Raw genomic sequence first — 18,729 nt, 5'->3', positions numbered from 1 at the left:
CAATAAGTCCCTCTGTTTCCATCTTTGCTGCTTTTATCTAATTTTTACATAATTTAACTTTTCCTCTATAGGTTTTTAGTGCTTCTTTGCTGCCTATTGGTTTTAGTAGTTTAAATGGTTTGTTTTTGTTGTTTACTGCCCCCCTTAGGCCCCTTGTCTACGGGAGTTGCCCCCTGTCCACGGTATCCCGCAGCGGATCTCCGCAACGGGAGCCGCCGCCTGGGAGCAGGAGCCTCAGACGAATTCCGCTGGTCAGCCTAATCTAATAGATAGGCTGACCGCGGAGAATCGGGGTAATTCGCAGCATGCTGCGAATTGCTCGCCGCAAGCGGAGAATCGCAATGATTCTCCGCTCGTGGACAGGGGGCCAGCACTTTCCATAGCAATGCTATGGAAAGCTTCAGCTTGCTTCAGCCTGTGGTAAAATCACGCCTGTGGACAGGCACCCTTACATTTTTATTGAGCCACATTGGTTTCCTCCTATCACTAAGTCTTTTATTATAGCAAGGTATGACCCGCTCACAGTAAGTATTTAGGAAGTTTTTAAACACTTCCCATTTATTGTTTGTATTCTTATTTTTGAGAACATAGTCTCAGTCAGTAAGGTTAAGGGCTAGAGATGAGCGAGCACCCAAATGCTGGGGGTCTGCGTTATTCAAGTCGAGCTTTTCGTAAAATTCGAGAGCTCTACTCGAGTAACGAACCCCATTGACTTTAATGGGAGACTCGAGTATTTTTGTATGCGACCCGCCAGTTGCCGTGCTTTTTTTTTTTTTTCTTGGTTCGTTCTCTCTCTCTCTCTCTCTCCTTCCTGCCAGACAATTTGCCAATGACGCGCGCTGCGGCTGGGAGGGGCCAAAACAGGCATGTCACCGCGGGGAGGAGCCAAAAGCTGGGGCGGAGTCGAATACAATTTGATGCTCGTTTGAGTAACGAGCACCATCGAGTACGCTGATACTCGAACGAGCATCAAGCTCGACAGAGTACGTTCGCTCAACTCTATTAAGGGCATCACTAAGCCGATCACACTTTGCCTTCCTAAAGTTTAGTATTTCTGTAGCTTCCCTATAAAACTCCTTTTTGAAAGACAAGTGGAGATGTATTGTATTATGGTCACCATTCACCAGTTACCCCTCAACTTGCACCTGGGAAATAGTGACCAGAACGCTGCTGGGTGAAAGTGGCGATTGCACTCAAACTTTTTTTCTATTGTCATATAATCTGCCCACTTAAATCAAACTTGCTATTGCCTATTGTTGATAATGTGTGAGCTTTGGCTGCAACTCATTCATTTAAATTACATATATATTTTTAAGCGATCTCTGTTGTAAAAGCTTAGACTAGTTCTATACTGTAAAAGACTTCTACTGGGCTAATTTATGCTATTTTTTTAACAGTTCTTAGTCATAAAAGTGACACTTCTATGTCCATTGTGTTTTCACAACTACTAGTGTCCCACACTACGCTTAAAGTGTACTCTTAGATTGGAGGTAATTCTTATAGTAAATCTGGATATTCACAAACGTCAATATCTTAATATATTGATTTTATTGGATTCACTTCTGTTAGTGACGGGAGCTCTCCGAAAATACACCAGGGCAGCCAGGAGTTACTTACAATAAATTCCCCGTGGCTTGCATCAAGAGGTAATAGACTGTTTTATGACAATCTATTGTTCAAGTCTCATTTTCAGACTATAAACTGCTGTAAAATTGTCATTACGCTGCCAGTTGATTAATGCAAGAGAGTAAAACACATTCTCTGCCTATACTGCAATAACTTCTCTATCTGTGAACTCACGTCACGTTCAGTCAGCTTAATAATATATAATGAATGCCGTTTCATTTCCGTTGTTCGGTTCATACAAGCCTAACAACAACAAAAAAATGGAAGCAGCGGGTCAGAAGCGGTGCCTGAAAAACCCCACTGACCATAATAGGACCCGTTGAGTTTCCATCATGTTGACCAGCATCGGTAAAATAGAACAATGTCTGCTACCGGATCGGCACTCGAGACTCAAACCGTAGCGTTTGACACAGATGTGAAGAAAGCCTAAGCTTTTCTTTTTTCCGATAATATATATGAAATGTTTTTTTCGGCATTTCATCTTAAAGATATCAAATCGTCTCTTACTGGGAGACAGTGGAATGAGTGCTGGTATTTATAAAGCGAACCACTAGATGTCTCTGATGTTGGTGAATGAGAAGGAATCTGTAGCGATGAGCTCATCTCTTCTTGCTCTGCCTTCTTTTACTGTAATTACAGAATTTGTATGCCTATCATATGATGATACTTTAGTTCATGGATACTCGATCTTTTCCCACTAAGGGTATCACCACTAAATCATGATCATGCCTGGTTATAAAGTCCATAGCAAAATGTTAAAAAATGCTTCATTTTTTTTTTATCTTTAAATTGTCTCTTGAACCCAGTGTAACCATAAAATAAGCACATGAAGAGCCAATCACAGTGCTGAAGCAAAGACCGGAGCAGCCGGAGGAAGGTCCGTGCAGCATATAATCACTTCAGAAAAAATTGCCTCACCTGCTGCGTCTCACCAACAATTGATTGGCATCTTACATTTCAAAAGCACTGATTTAGTTGAAAGTTTAGGCTCTTATTTCTTTTTTTTTCTTCAAAGATATCTATTTCATTGCATTTTGGAGACATATCAACTGTTTAATGTGTGGGCTGGGGTTAGTGTTGAGCAAACTTAACCAATGGAAACCTGTCTTGGGTCAAATTGGCAGGAACCCAAACCAAGTTTTTAGCAAATTTATACCCGAAACAGGGTTGTGTTGGTTCAGTTTGCCCAACACAAGCCCTTAGCACAGGTGTATAACACTGTCTTAGGGCTCACTCAGTCACAGGGCCTATGTCACCTGCATATTATATGCATTTTTCACGCACGTAAAATACGCAGCACACCGCAAATATGCATGTAACATGCGTATTTGCTGCGTTAGGGCTCCTGCACACGGGCAATTTTGCGCATGTTTTTGCACAAGCAAAATTACTCCTGCAAACCGATGTCAATAGAACCAATTGATTTCAATGGGCACCCTCGCATTCAGCATTATTTGCATGTCCGTCAGGGGAAAAAATACACTATATGCTCTATTTTTGTGTGGATTTGCACATCCAGGGCACCATATGAGTTTATGGGAGTGCAAAAAAAGCACACCCCATCTGCATAAAAGCGTGCACGTAACTTTGGGATTTCACAGTGTTAATTGATATGACTGGAGACTAATTAGGCCGGTTCAGTAATGGCTCAAGTGTATAATTGTGTAAATTTGCGCTCCTTCTGTGGCACTTGCCCTTGCTTACTTCTTGTCCCGGCCGTGACTGAGGGTATATCTTTATTTCTATGCTGTCTGTCTTTATAGGTAGTTATAAGAACAAGAGCGCTCTATTATATACAGTACGTCTATACATTATATGTATGTTTCCATAGATATGTTCTATATAAGCAGACTGGGTCCTAGTATAAAATGGGTAAGAAGCCCCTTGTCCCGGCCCAATCACGTACTTGGGCCTCAGTGTGTTATGTTTTTAAGCAATGAAACATTTCTAACTTCTTCATTGTTCTAGGTACAGTAAGTTGGAATTGGCTATTTATATTAGGAGACGCGGCATGTGTTTCCTTTTGCATTCTGAGCTGTTTTCTCCATTGGTTTCTGGATGGTTTGGTCACAGAGGAAAAGTACTGTGAATATTAAACATCTTAGAAATGGGAATTAGAACAATAGTTGTAATTTGTATGTCGTCTTATCTACAGTTCTCTAATCCTCTGCGCCTTTAGATGTCTTATTTTATGCTGACAGAGATACCCACAGTTTAATGTTAAGATTGTTCTTTACAGAAATGTGAAGTACACATACTGCATAGGAGTTATTGTAATTAGCCGAGATAAATGCTGCATACATGTAAAGTAAATTAAACTGGCATTAAGGATGCTGGAAGATTATCAGATATCATCAGATGGGAGGAATTATTCCTTTTATTATTGGATTAGCAGACCATATGAACATATCAGTTTTCAAAATACCTGGATCTCATTTGGGAGGTCGGGTGACTTTTGCTATACAACTTTTATATAATGCTAGTTTGTTTTGTCTTCGTGTTTGATCAACTTATGTCAAGATTGGTCTTTTGGATTCGGTGGCAGTGTTCACACTAGAAGCCAAGTCTGATGCAGCAGGGCCCACCTTTGATACATGTACTGAGCTCGGGAATCTCTGGAAGAAGTCCTGTGAGCAGGGTGGTTGAAGAAGTAGGCAGTACAGAACTGGGTCGAGAGTATATCTTGGATGCAAGTGTGGCGCCCACAGACCACGGAGATGTTTTGGTGATAGCAATGGCAGCAGCGGTGGTTCCACTACTCCCCCTCTCTCCCAAACAATGGCTGCAGGAAAATGCTGCAGTGTGAATGGTGTTCTAGTTTGGCGTTTGGTGCTATCTGGGAAATCGGGCAGTACATGAATTCTCTCTTATTCTATCTCTCTTCTCAATACATTCTGGCTTTTGTACTCACACTTTTGCCATCCCACCGCACTGGATTTTTCTCACACCAACTCTCTTCTTCCTTGCTTGTCTCTCTCTTCTAGAAATCTCTCCTCTCTACTCCACCCCCTCTCTACCTTTTATTTATCTTCTCTAAACTAACCCATGCGGAAAGTTTATCCTCCAATCAAGTGCTCTCTAACTCTTCTCACTACCTGGCTAATCACTCCCAAAGCTGTTGGTAGGTGATGACATAAGCCAATAACAATGTGAGGTCTGTCAGCAAATAGAGCACAGGGTGAATTACAAAGCAACAAATCAACCAATAACATGTGTAAACATATACTCCTATTTAAGAAGTGACCACATAAATTATGCAGTGTACCAAGTCAAGGACACTACACGAGGAGCTTTACTCAGCAGTGGTAAACAACAATTTCGGTAACAGTTTCTCCATCACAAGTCTTTTGGTTGTGGCTTCTGGGGGCAACACTTGACTTTACCAGAAACAAATCGGGTCAATCTCCTCTAGCTTTAGCTTCACAACTCAAATTCTATGCAGTCATGTGGAACCAGCTTTCTGCGTTGGCCAACCTTAGCAGCTTGCAGACCAGACCTCCTCACAGCTCTCTTTCTTTGCTGTACCACATACGGCATGTGGGAGAAACCTACTCTGTGAAGTCGAGAGTTCCCTTCAGTAACCACAAAGTAGAATGAACAGGCGGCACTCAATATCAAATTCCGTAGCAGTTTGAATTTACCTCCAGTAACACAGGCGCCACTATAGAAGGCAGCATACACTTATATAGCTTACATCTTAATCAAATCAATATCACCTGGTACAATGTATTGCCTCTTTTACACCAGTCGGTTCTCGTTTAAAGGAGTGAGTGATGTCACCGCTAACTCATTCACAATCTTGCAGCCTGTTTAGACAGGCAGATCATCTTTGAGAATCGCTCACTTCTCGTTCACTGCTTCACTGAGTGGGGAATCTTGAAACGTAACAAGAAGCGAACGAGACGCTGATGATTTTTATTCTAGCTGAAACTGAACGACTGCCGAGAAGGGCTCGATTCTTGTTAGTCATTATGTCGTTAGCTTCTATTTAGACCTAACAACAATCGCTCACTTTTTTCTGTTTGAGTTCATTTTGAGTGACAATCGTTACGTGTAAATGGGCCATTTAACTATCCTATTTTCCATTGTGTCTGCTAGCTCCAGGTTTACTGCTTAGTGCATTGTGAGAGGTTTATTACCATTACTCTGTTTCTGTGGTATCTTGATGCCAAGACCTTTTTGCTACTTAGCTGGTATGACTGTTTTTGATTTTGTATCGTGTATCTTGGATATGTACTGAATGATCATGTTATTACCCAGTTTTGCATGCAAATCCTTTCATTTAGTGTTGATGATGATGACTGCACTTCATTTAGAAAACCTGAGCATAGATTGGGCATTTGCCAACAAGTAATAATAGTTAGTTTTTGAAGATACTTGAAGCAAACTACTATTTTCCAAAGGCTCTAGTAGTTCATTATTAGCCTGGCCAGGGCCATTACAGTTGAGATGTGTTAGTGCTGTAGCCTAACTCTTCAAATAGTGCTTGCGATGTAAGGATTGCTGAAAGTCGCCCCAGTAATAATCGCTCCTGTTAACAAAGGAGTGAAGATCGGTAAATGGAGGCGGAGCCAGACGGAGATTGCTCCGGTCACTTGCCTCTATTCACAGCAAATACGCCGTCGTTCATAGATGAACAATGGCCTGTTTACACGGGCCAATCATGGTTTGATTTTTATGCCTGCAGAAACTAAACAAGAAACAAATTATAATTCATCATTCAGTCACAGCCGACACTTTCACTGAACGATATCGTTCACGTTCCCACAATCCAGCGCGAATCTGAACAATAATCATTCAGTGTAACAGTTAAAATATGTCTTTGAACTGTCACTTATGGAAGTGTTGAGCTCAACAAACCAATATTTTATTGCAACTTTATTTTGGCAAATACTTAAAAAGAGTCTTCAGTCTATAACCAAAATGTAAATACATGTAAATGTAATATCGTCTTGAAATATATATGCTAAGAAAAGTAAAAAAAAAAGTTGCTCATGGTTTTTAGCATCGCCTTTTTCGAGTACCTGCTGGCTCGTCCCTGAAGATTTGGGGGGTGGGGGCGGGGGGGGGGGGGGGGAGCGGGGAGGAGAGTGAGAGAGATCTCTTTCCCTCCCAATCCCCTCCGCAACCCCCCCACTTACCCCAGCGCCCCCCCCCCCCCCTAATCTTCAGGGACGAGCCAGCAGGTACTCGAAAAAGGCGATGCTCTTTCAAGTAAATGGCCTTAACGAGTATGCTCGCTCATCTCTAGCAGTAAGGTTTTGCAAACGAATTAACTTTTTGTATAATGAAAAGTTTTCCAATATGCTTTCTGCAGTAATCCATCTTAGTCTTCAGGATTTCTGTTTGCTTGGCAATTAATAGGAAACTTTCAACAAATGAACATTTCTATGAAATGATAACAAGAAGAGCATTTGAAAAATATGAAGAATTGATAAGAAAAAAATGCTTAAGCGCAGAACTTTTCATTTTACATTCATTAGCTTTATTTGCTGAAACCCATAACATACCTTGGACATGTAGATGAAATTTACTTTGGTTTCAATATGCAATTTAATGATTACCCAACTGTATACTGGGAGTAGCTAAGAAAGCATAAGTATATATCCACCCTGCAGTATTTATTCCCTAATCTCCACATTACATTTACAATATAGTACTAGATGCTCTTTTCTACATCAGCCATAGTTGTGCCTTTGTATTTGCATCAGTTATTTTTATGTGCCCTAAATAAGTTTTTTCCCCACAATCAATTTTTATGCATATTAGCTAGCATTTCATAAAAGTGTGATTGGTCGGCGGTAATAGACTAGGGTGCCTAGGTCTCACCAGTAAAATTCATTCTGGGGGCCCACTGTATAGCTCCCAGCCACTGCCTACTCCATACACTTCAGTAGAAAGGTGGCTACATTTGCCCTAACTCAACTTAAAGGGGTAATATAATATTCCAGGCAATACACATCCTTAAAGGGGTTGTCCCGCGGCAGCAAGTGGGTCTATACACTTCTGTATGGCCATATTAATGCACTTTGTAATGTACATTGTGCATTAATTATGAGCCATACAGAAGTTATCAGAAGTTATTCACTTACCTGTTCCGTTGCTGGCGTCCTCGTCTCCATGGTGCCGTCTAATTTTCAGCGTCTAATCGCCAGATTAGACGCGCTTGCGCAGTCCGGGTCTTCTTCTTTTCTGAATGGGGCCGCTCGTACCGGAGAGCGGCTCCTGGTAGCTCTGCCCCGTCACGTGCCGATTCCAGCCAATCAGGAGGCTGGAATCGGCAATGGACCGCACAGAAGAGCTGCGGTCCACCGAGGGAGAAGATCCCGGCGGCCATCTTCAACCGGTAAGTAAGAAGTCACCGGAGCGCGGGGATTCAGGTAAGCACTGTGCGGTTTGCTTTTTTAACCCCTGCATCGGGGTTGTCTCGCGCCGAACGGGGGGGGCTGTTGAAAAAAAAAAAAACCCGTTTTGGCGCGGGACAACCCCTTTAAAGGGGTTATCCCCAGCCCTGGTAATCAGTTGTTGATTGGCTGGGGTCTGCTGCACAGGATCCTAACTAGAGATGAGCGAACGTTCTCGGTAAGGCCAATTTCGCAATCGAGCACCACGATTTTCGAGTACTTCACTACTCGGGTGAAAAGATTCGGGGGTTGCCGGGGGGGCGTGGCGTGGTGGAGCGGGGGGTAGCAGCGTGGAACAGGGGGGAGCTCTCTCTCTCTCCCTCTCCCCCCCCACTCCCCTCTGCAACCCCCCACTCACCCATGGCACCCCCCGAATCTTTTCACCCGAGTAGTGAAGTACTCGAAAATCGCGGTGCTCGATTGCGAAATCGGCCTTACCGAGTACGTTCGCTCATCTCTAATTCTAACCAATCAGCTGATTGGTCACCCACTTTAAGCACCACAAAACACAGGGGGCGGAGCAGAAGCAATTTTTACGACTCCTGCGTAGTGGCCAATGCTTGTGATTGCAGGTATGGATTTTAATGACAGCTGCACTTGCAATTTGCAGTGCTGGCCACTAAACAGGAGTTGTAGGCAACTGCTTCCCTGCCCACCCCCAAGGTATTGAAGCAGTGATAGCGGGCTTCCCATCATCTGATGAGCTGAGGTCCCAAGTAGCAGGTCTCAGACGATCAACTATTTGATGACCTATCCTCAGCGTAAGTCATCGATAGCATTTGCGTGGAAACCCCTTTAGGTATATGAAGAATGTGGTAAGCAGGAATTGGTGGACTCCCATTCACCCAATATATGCAGAACCCGGAGGTGGCATTTAAGGCTGTGAAAGGTGAAATTACATATAATGCCCACAACATGGAGGAAAGCTGTATCAACATGTAGTTTTCTTAATTATTTCGAACAGATATGTAACGGCTGTGCAGTTTTGCAGGCAAACAACAGTTTTACCTATTAAACTATATGGCTATTATCAATTTGAAAATCATGCCAATTTGCATAAAACCAAATGTCAGTGTGGTATTTACCCTTAAGAGGCTTCAGAGTGGATACTGGACAACCCTCCAATTCACCTAGTTGTCACCTCAGCCAGCTTATGTATCTCTATAATAAACTACATGAACATACAGGCTGGCCAAAATACTGCAAAAAGTGTATTATGCTACGTACCCCTCTAGGAGGGGTGGGGGACAATTCCTGTCTTAGGGCCCTCTGCAAATTCACCTGTTCCCCTGTTGGCTAGTCAGAGCCTGTTGGTCGTTGGACTCACTGTTGGTCTGCCCACTGGTTTTACAACAAATCCCCAATTCCCATTCTTGGTGTCACTATTCGGGTCACGATTCACATAGAAACAAATCAATAGTTTTGTACTGCAGACTATGAAGTATAGTTTTCAGGGTTTTTTTTCCAGTCAAGTGCTAGTAATGAAAACTTCTCCTATAGACTCCTGTAAGTCACTTGTGGCATTCATCTCAGGCAGAGCGCTGCTTGCTCTCTCTGCTGGAGACTGCTACAGCAATGAAGTGGAACTGTCAGTCGTCTTTAATGTGCTGATCATTGGAAATGCCTCCTCGCTACTCTCTTGTCTTTCCATTCACTGTCTGCAGCACACATCTCAAAGTTCTGTAGTCATTGAGCCTCATACCATAGATATTCTACATGGGGGAAAAGTCTTCAAGCTTTCATCTAGAGTTCTTAAACTGAAAGATGGTTGATACAGTCAATGCCAAAGATAATGAATGTCAGGCTTGATAAGGGTTAAAAATTGAAATCATTTTAAATTTGCATATTTATCAATAGCATGTCGCATTCTATTCACTGAAAGTGATCATCTAAAGCGTTCCAGTACCGTATTTATGTTTGCACCAAGTGACATGGAAACAATATACTATCTAGGTATAATGATGATTATATTAAAGGTACAGGCGCATGTGTTTCTGTCCAATTTTCAGACTTTAAAACAAACCGAAATAGGACCCATGTGGATTCACACGGCCTTCCTTTTACTCAGTTGAACAGTGAGAGTGAAAAAAGCGTTGCAGCATGCCCTTTTTTTGTCTGGTAATCGGATGAGAATAACACATGTCAAGATCCGGTGTCCTACACATCAGACAGCAAACGGGAAGTCCGATCCGAGTTGCGCCCTTAACCTTCAGGAGCAACTTTTTAAAGGCCTGCGTACAAGTCCCCTAAAAGTATGTTTACAGTATAAAGTGTAGCAAACATCATTATTATCATTATATTTGACCCAAGAATGGCTGCTGATCTTTGAACAAAATGTATTAGTAAGAGTAAATAAAGTTATTTCAACCCCTTTAACACATTATGGATGGATACTCAAGATAGGTCATCAATAGTTGATCGGCTAAGTTCCGGTTCCTGACACTCCTGCTGTTATGGCGTATTGGAAACAATAATCACCTTTATGTATATGGCGTATGCATATTACTTCACCTGATAAATGGGACATAATGGGTTCTAGCTCAATTGGGGGCTCTTTTCACCTATCTTTATGTATGTTTTTGGAGTGTGAGGGGAAACTATAGCACCCAGAGGAAACCCCCCCCAAAACACAGGGAGAATATACAGATGTTATCCTTGGTGGGATTTGAACCCAGGACCCCAGTGCTGCAAGTCACCATGCTGGCGATCACAATAAAGTGAATGGAAAGTTTAAAAAAGTTAAAGTTTCAGCTCCCCTTACGGAGCTCCCCTTATGGATCGGATCTATAAGGGAAGCTGAGTATACTCCCCCTCCCCCCCCACCTCCATCCTCCGTGATGTCCTGTGGCATTCTTGTCCTCCAGGACCTGATGCTGGTGTCTGCGCATGCATGCCTGACGGCATTACACCGTGCGCAGAAGCCCAGGAGGCCTGTGAAATTTTAAAACTCCCTGCTCCCGGCTAGTATGAGTAGCTGAGAGCACGGAGCTGTCACCATTAGCCACTGTATGCAGTTCCCGGTCACATGATCGCTGTTATCCAATGGATAACAGTGATCATGTAATAGTTAGAAAAAATGTAAAAAAAAAAAAGGAAAAAGTTTGTTAACTCTCCCCTTGTGGATCATATCCGTCAGGGGAGATGAAATCACATCCCTGAGGCTCCCGGATTTATCCGCGGACCTTACCATGGCTTCTGCGCATGCACCAATTGCCAAAATGGCGGACACATGCGCAAAAGCAGGAGATTGCTAGGATAATATAAAATCTCTTCACTTTTGGCTACCAAACTTAGCCGAGAGCCCGGAGATTTTACAGGGGTCCTTGGTCATGTGATCACCACTATCCACTGAAGATCTGCAATCACGTAAAAGTAAAAAAAGTTAAAGTTTTACCTCCCATCACGGATCTGATCTGTGAGGGGAGGTGAAATTACTTACCTTAGGCCTCTGGTGATTTCCCCTAATGGGATCTTTATCCGCGGACCTTTCCTCATCTACTGCACATGCACCCATCGCCAAAATGGTGGACGCAAGCGCAGAAGCTGGGGAGGGCCTAGGAAATTTACAATCTCCTTGCTCCTGGCTAATAAAGATAGCCGAGAGCCTGGAGCAGTGACCGAGGGCCACGGTGAGTGGTCTCTCATCACGTGATCGCCGTTATCCAACGGATAACGGCGATCACGTAAAATTTAAGACAGTTGAAGTTTGATGCTCCTTCCGGTTTATGCCTCGTTGTGCATATGGACATAATATTGGGCCATAATAGGTATGCTTTCTGAACACAGGACAAGCATAGGGATTCATTTTGGGGTGAAAGGCTTCATTCAGATGTGTGCTGTATATAAAAAAACCCTGTTTTTAAAATAAGAAAACAATAGACTGTTAAAAAAACTCTGCGCTGCCAGAGATGGTGAGAATAAAAAGATTTTTTTGTCTCTATTTCATAAGTAAGATGGCAAACAAACACTTACTCTATAGGAGGGGGGTATGTAATGCAGAATCCCCCTCCTTGTAGTGAAGACTCCAAATGATAAAACCAATCTTACGACCAATGTATAAGAAAGATTCTTCACAGATTTATTATCCCTCTCCAAACACAAATGCCGTATGTGTGCAACACACACGTGTAGAGCGGACTTCTCCAAACACAAATGCCGTATGTGTGCAACACACACGTGTAGAGCGGACAACGCGTTTCAGTACCACCTCCTTGGTACCTTTCTCAAAAGGGATTAACAGGACCTTGTGGCGCACATTCCATTTGTTTTTCCTGTTTTTAAAATGACACAATTGCCAAAAAACAAAAATCTTAATTTTTTTCCTTCTGCTTTGCTTACATTCATTCAAAAATTGTGTGGTCAGAATATGCAGTGCACCCCTAGATGAATTCATTAAGGGGTCTAGTTTTCAAAATGGGGTAATTTGTGGGGGTTCTCCATCGCTTTGGCCACTCAAGGGCTCTACAAGTGGGCAATGGGGCCTTAAACACCTCAAGCAAAATGTCTATTCTGAAAACTACCGGCTGCTACTTTTGGTTTGGGCCCCGTTGTGCATACAGGCATAAGATTAGGGCCACAATGGGTATGTTTCTGAACACGGGACAAACAGGAGTATCCATTTTGAGGTGCATGTCCTCATTTTTATGTGCACTTTCGAAAAAAAAATGTCTTTAAATTTTCAATTTCAAAAATATGAAATTTTATTTTTTCTCCTCTAAATTGCATTAACTCCTAAAAAGAAACCCTGGGTTCAAAATACTCACACATAGGACACCCTTCAGTAAATATAAAGAGGGGTGTAGTTTTTAAAATCGGGGCATTGGTGGGGGTATCTGACACCTATGAGCCTTTGTAATCTTGGCTTGGTGCAGGAAAACAAAATGTTCCTCAAAATGTTAAGAACAAATGTTAAATTTGTACGTCTCCTAAATCGTTAAAAAAACAAAAACGAAAGTTTTTCCAATGTGCGTCCAGAATACAGTAAACAGATGGAAATATATATCTTATCAAAATTTTATACAGTATGTTTGCACATATTTGGCATATTGTGAAGAAATTAAAATCTTTTCAAAATTTTCCCATTTTTAGCGCTTTTAATAAATATGCATAAATTATATCGGTCTATTTTTACCACCTAAATGAAGCACAATATGTGGCAAAAAACAATGTCAGAATCCCTTGGATATGCAAAACCTTTACGGAGTTCTTCTATGTTAAAGTGACACTTGTGAGATTTCCAAAATTTGGCCTGGTAATTAAGGCGCAAATAGGCTTTGCTACTAAGGGGTTAAAGGGGTTTTTCTCAAGAAACATATTGTTAATAGTTGAAGGGTTATCCAGGGACATGGTACTCTGTAAAATCTTGCTCAGTTTGCAGTAGTAAAATAAAAGAATGCACGCTGTCTTGTTCTCCGTCTCTGGTCCCTGTCGGTCTTCACTACCAGGTGCAGGGAGCCAGCGATGACATCCCATGAGGCCGCTGCAGCCAATCACCAGCTCCCTTCAGCCAGTAAATAGCTGCAGCACTGACATAGCCCCTTGTCATGTCATCATCATTCCCCTCCCAGAAGTCAAGTTCAGCAGGGGCTGTAGAGCTGGCAGTGGCGGAGGAACAGAGAAGGGTGAGAATATATTCTATTATTTTACTACAGCAGGATGGGGTTTTCCGAAATAATATGTCCCCTTAAATCCAGCTCCGAATTCTACACATTTCCTATTTAGATACATTTAAGGGTGTGTTCACACGTAGCTGATTTGCTGCAGATTTTCCACACCTGAAAAAACATGTAGAACAGCTACAACAAAATCCCTGTCATTTGGTGCAGATTCACAGATTTTACTGCTTCAATTTGAATTCCATTAAAAGGGTAAAATCTACTGCAGATCCGCATCAAAATTTGTACCAAATGATGGGGATTAAGGGCTCCCACACACTTGCGATTGCGTTTTTTGTTAACGCGATTGTCAATGCGACTTTCTATTGTAAAAAAGCGCAATGCACGCAACTGCGTTTTTGGTGCATTGTGTTGCATTTTTAACATTAGAAAGTCCCATTGACAATCGCGTTAACAAAAAACGCAATTGCAAGTGTGTGGGAGCTCTTATTGTGGATCTTCTCAGCTACATAAAATCCGTAACAAATCAGCTGCAGGTCAACGCACCCTGAAAGATCTTTCTCTTCCCAGGTATTTCAAGACAAATGTTAGAATATTTTGTTTCTAGTTTGTGTCCAACTCAGTAATTGTTCCACATCATCGGTTTTGGTTCCCTCTCTACTTCACTGTGTAGGGATCCCTGGTGTGGGGGGAGCAGTTCCTTCTAAGACGGGTCTCACATGACCGTATTTGAATTGTGGATTCCACAATCGGCATTCACATGGACTACCCACGATAAAACGCGGGCATTGAAAGGCACACTCATGGATGTGAATTGTGTATTCCATGAACGGAAGAAACATCACAGCATGCTCTATTTTATCATGGAATCCACTCAGGTGGCCTCTGTTTATGTCAATGGAGGCATGCGACCCGCAGCCCATACACAGTTATCATTGTTCATGGGCTGCAGGTACCAGCGTCATCACTAAGCGCGAGAAATAGAAACGAAAAAAAACAGTGCACATGACCATGGACACAGAAAGACTCCTCAATAAAAACAGCAGGTGGCGCTATTCCAACATTACGCCAGTAATATCTGGAGATAGAACTTTTTTTCCAATAAGTAAATGCAAGTAAGTTCAAAAAGTAAGTACAAAAAATGCTTATAATTATGGGCTGGATTTAACTAGAATCAATATTTTTCATGTTACAACATGTTTGAGTTGAGATCTTTTGGACATGTTTTATTTGTCTACACAGTGTCATTTTTATGGTCCTGCTGCATACAATTAAGTGTTTTACAAAACACATTTAACATTTGCGGTCATAATGTGGGTAAAAAACTGTGTCCCTATTATGTTCGTGTGAAACCAGCCATACAGTAATTTTTCTATGCCAAAAGACAGTAATATTCACCTCGGTAACCAAACACAAGTAAATGAAATTAAACATAAAATGTCCAGTTAAAAATGTCTAATCTATCTTCCTAGATAATTTTGCGGAAAATGAAAACTGGAAAAACGTTTACATTTGAAGCAAACAGGTGGTTGTCAAAAAGTCAAGGAAATGGGGATCTGATGTGCGAGCTTCCCGTTGTTGAAGATGGTGCTGTTATTTATCCAGGTCAGTGTTTATGTAACCAAATTATTTGAATGTACTAGTACATAATGACATAGGAATACTTAGAACCGGAGGTGTCTGTTATGATCAGCAGGAATTCTGATGCATCATCATCTCCTGTCTTCTGGTTTGTTGCTATGGGCAGTTGCTTTGCAACTGTCCCACAACTGATCCACAATGGTGCAGCACAGGCTTGTTTATAGAGGAGTTCCTGATTGGTTAGCCTCTCTTTAAATATTCTTGGCTTCTGCAGTGTGTTGTGGGTTATAGCGTGTGCTATGTGCAGTTAAATCCAGTATTCCTTATTGGCTTCTAGTATCTTGTTCATAGCCTTGTGATTTTTTTTGCGCAAAAACGCATCACCACTTTGTTCCTGTCATCTATTGGTGTGTTCTAGAGATGAGCGAGTATACTCGCTAAAGGCAATTGCTCGAGCAAGCATTGCCTTTAGCGAGTACCTGCCCGCTCAAGATGAAAGGTTCGGGTGCCGGCGCGGGGGAGTGGGGAGTAGCGGCAGTCAGCAGGAGGGAGGCGGGGGGGGGGGGGGGAGAGGGAGACAGAGATCTCCCCTCCATTCCGCCCCGCTCTCCCCCGCAGCTCCCTGCCCGCCGCTGGCACCGATACCTTTTGTCTCGAGCGGGCAGGTACTCGCTAAAGGCAATGCTCGCTCAAGCAATTGCCTTTAGCGAGTATACTCGCTCATCTCTAGTGTGTTCCAATTCTTGCCTTACCAACTGGTGTTAATATGTACTTCAAATATTTGTTTGACTCTCTGGTTGTTGCATAACCGCAGCCCTACTGTAAGTCCTTGGGTATCAGAGTATTGGCGTTGTTAGTACCCAGGAAAGGTGACAGCTATAAATAAAGACTCCTTCTGCCATCTGGTGTTCAGCTCGTGCTATTACAGTATTGTAGTAGCATCAGGAGGCTACTAGCTGATACAATGGTAAATTCTACACTTGCTTTATCTTATGTTGTTCACTCAACCATTAACAATTCCACTATAATAAAGACTGTTTTACTTTTATTTTCAATTTGCTTATTAAATACTCAGTGGTTGTTTATGAGCCTTATAAAAATTTCTGCTCACTCCAATTTCCAATCTATCCTTAATGAGAAGAATTAAATGTTCTCAGTCTTTACATTAACAGCACAGTAACTTTATATGTGGCACCATTATACAAGATCCTGACAAAAACATTCTAACTAGAGATGAGCGAGCGTACTCGTCCGAGCTTGATGCTAATTCGAGTATTAGGGTGTTCGAGATGCTCGTTACTCGTAACGAGCACCACGCGATGTTCGAGTTACTTTCACTTTCATCTCTGAGACATTAGCGCGCTTTTCTGGCCAATAGAAAGACAGGGAAGGCATTACAACTTCCTCCTGTGATGTTACAGCCCTATACCACCCCCCTGCAGTGAGTGGCTGGGGAGATCAGGTGTCACCCGAGTATTTAAATCTGCCCCTCCCGCGGCTCGCCACAGATGCATTCTGACATAGATCAGGGAAAGTGCTGGTGATGCTGCTGCTGCTATAGGGAGAGCGTTAGGAGTAGAGATGAGCGAGCACCAAAATGCTTGGGTGCTCGTTACTCGGGATGAAATTATCGCGATGCTCGAGGTTTCGTTTCGAGTAACAAACCCCATTGAAGTCAATGGGCGACCCAAGCATTTTTGTATATCACCGATGCTCGCTAAGGTTTTCATTTGTGAAAATCTGGGCTATTTATAAGTGCGTCTGCCATGAGGAGGAACCGCAGGCCCACACTGCAGAGGGTTGGCACGGCTAGGCAGCGACCCTCTTTAAAAGGGGCGGGGCGATAGCCCACAATGCTGTACAGAGGCAATGAGAAATATAATCCTGTGCCACCGCCATCAGGAGCTGCACACGTGGGCATAGCAATGGGGAACCTATGTGCCACACACTATTCATTCTGTCAAGGTGTCTGCATGCCCCAGTCAGACCGCGGTTTTTTATAAATAGTCACAGGCAGGTACAACTCCGCAATGGGAATTCCGTGTGCACCCACAGCATGGGTGGCTCCCTGGAACCCACTGGCTGTACATAAATGTATCCCATTGCAGTGCCCATCACAGCTGAGGTAACGTCCGATTAAATGCAGGTGGTCTTCGGCCCACACTGCATGCCCCAGTCAGACTGGGGTTCTTTAGAAGTGTACACATGGAGTTACAACTCCGTGTGGACCGACAGCATGGGTGGGTGCCAGGAACCCACCGGCGGTACATAAATATATCCCATTGCATTGCCCATCACAGCTGAGGTAATGTCATGTTTAATGCAGGTGGGCTTCGGCCCACACTGCATGCCCCAGTCAGACTGGGGTTCTTTAGAAGTAGACACATGCAGTTACAACTCCCTGTGGACCCACAGCATGGGTGGGTGCCAGGAAGCCACCGGCGGTACATAAATATATCCCATTGCACTGCCCATCACAGCTGATGTAACGTCAGCTTTAATGCAGGTGGGCAAAAAATTAATTGGATTACACTGTAGGCGAGGGCCCAAAAAATTGGTGTACCAACAGTACTAATGTACCTCAGAAAAATTGCCCATGCCCAACCAAGAGGGCAGGTGAAACCCATTAATCGCTTTGGTTAATGTGGCTTAATTGGTAACTAGGCCTGGAGGCAGCCCAGTTAAAATAAAAATTGGTTCAGGTGAAAGTTTCAACGCTTTAATGAGCATTGAAACGTATAAAAATTGTTTAGAAAAATTATATGACTGAGCCTTGTGGGCCTAAGAAAAATTGCCCGTTCGGCGTGATTACGTGAGGTTTCAGGAGGAGGAGCAGGAGGAGGAGGATGAATAGAATACACAGATTGATGAAGCAAAAATGTCCCTGTTTTTGATGGTGATAGAGAACAATGCTTCCATCCGCGGGTGCAGCCTACGTATTGCTTAGGTATCGCTGCTGTCCGCTGGTGGAGAAGAGAAGTCTGGGGAAATCCAGGCTTTGTTCATCTTGATGAGTGTAAGCCTGTCGGCACTGTCGGTTGACAGGCGGGTACGCTTATCCGTGATGATTCCCCCAGCCGCACTAAACACCCTCTCTGACAAGACGCTAGCCGCAGGACAAGCAAGCACCTCCAGGGCATACAGCGCGGGTTCAGGCCACGTGTCCAGCTTCGACACCCAGTAGTTGTAGGGGGCAGAGGCGTCACCGAGGACGGTCGTGCGATCGGCTACGTACTCCCTCACCATCCTTTTACAGTGCTCCCGCCAACTCAGCCTTGACTGGGGAGTGGTGACACAGTCTTGCTGGGGAGCCATAAAGCTGGCAAAGGCCTTGGAGAATGTTCCCCTGCCTGCGCTGTACATGCTGCCTGATCTCTGCGCCTCCCCTGCTACCTGGCCCTCGGAACTGCACTTTCTGCCACTAGCGCTGTCGGATGAAAATGTTACCATCAGTTTGTCCGCCAGGGTCCTGTGGTATAGCATCACTCTCGAACCCCTTTCCT

General features: G+C 43.3%; 1 protein-coding gene across 1 annotated transcript in view; it reads left to right on the top strand.

Annotated features, from left to right (window-relative positions):
- The window catches only part of LOC136578686 (lipoxygenase homology domain-containing protein 1-like), a 325,705-nt gene that overhangs the window by 129,155 nt on the left and 177,821 nt on the right, over positions 1–18,729 (top strand). Inside the window, exon 19 of the mRNA XM_066578875.1 lies at positions 15,118–15,250. Coding sequence (XP_066434972.1) covers positions 15,118–15,250 — 133 coding nt within the window. The remainder of the gene's footprint in view (positions 1–15,117; positions 15,251–18,729) is intronic.

This window comes from Eleutherodactylus coqui, chromosome 9 (genome assembly GCF_035609145.1).
Source record: "Eleutherodactylus coqui strain aEleCoq1 chromosome 9, aEleCoq1.hap1, whole genome shotgun sequence".
Lineage (NCBI taxonomy): Eukaryota > Metazoa > Chordata > Amphibia > Anura > Eleutherodactylidae > Eleutherodactylus > Eleutherodactylus coqui.
The sequence above is the reverse complement of the archived record's forward strand: the minus strand, read 5'-3'. Positions and strand labels throughout refer to the sequence as shown.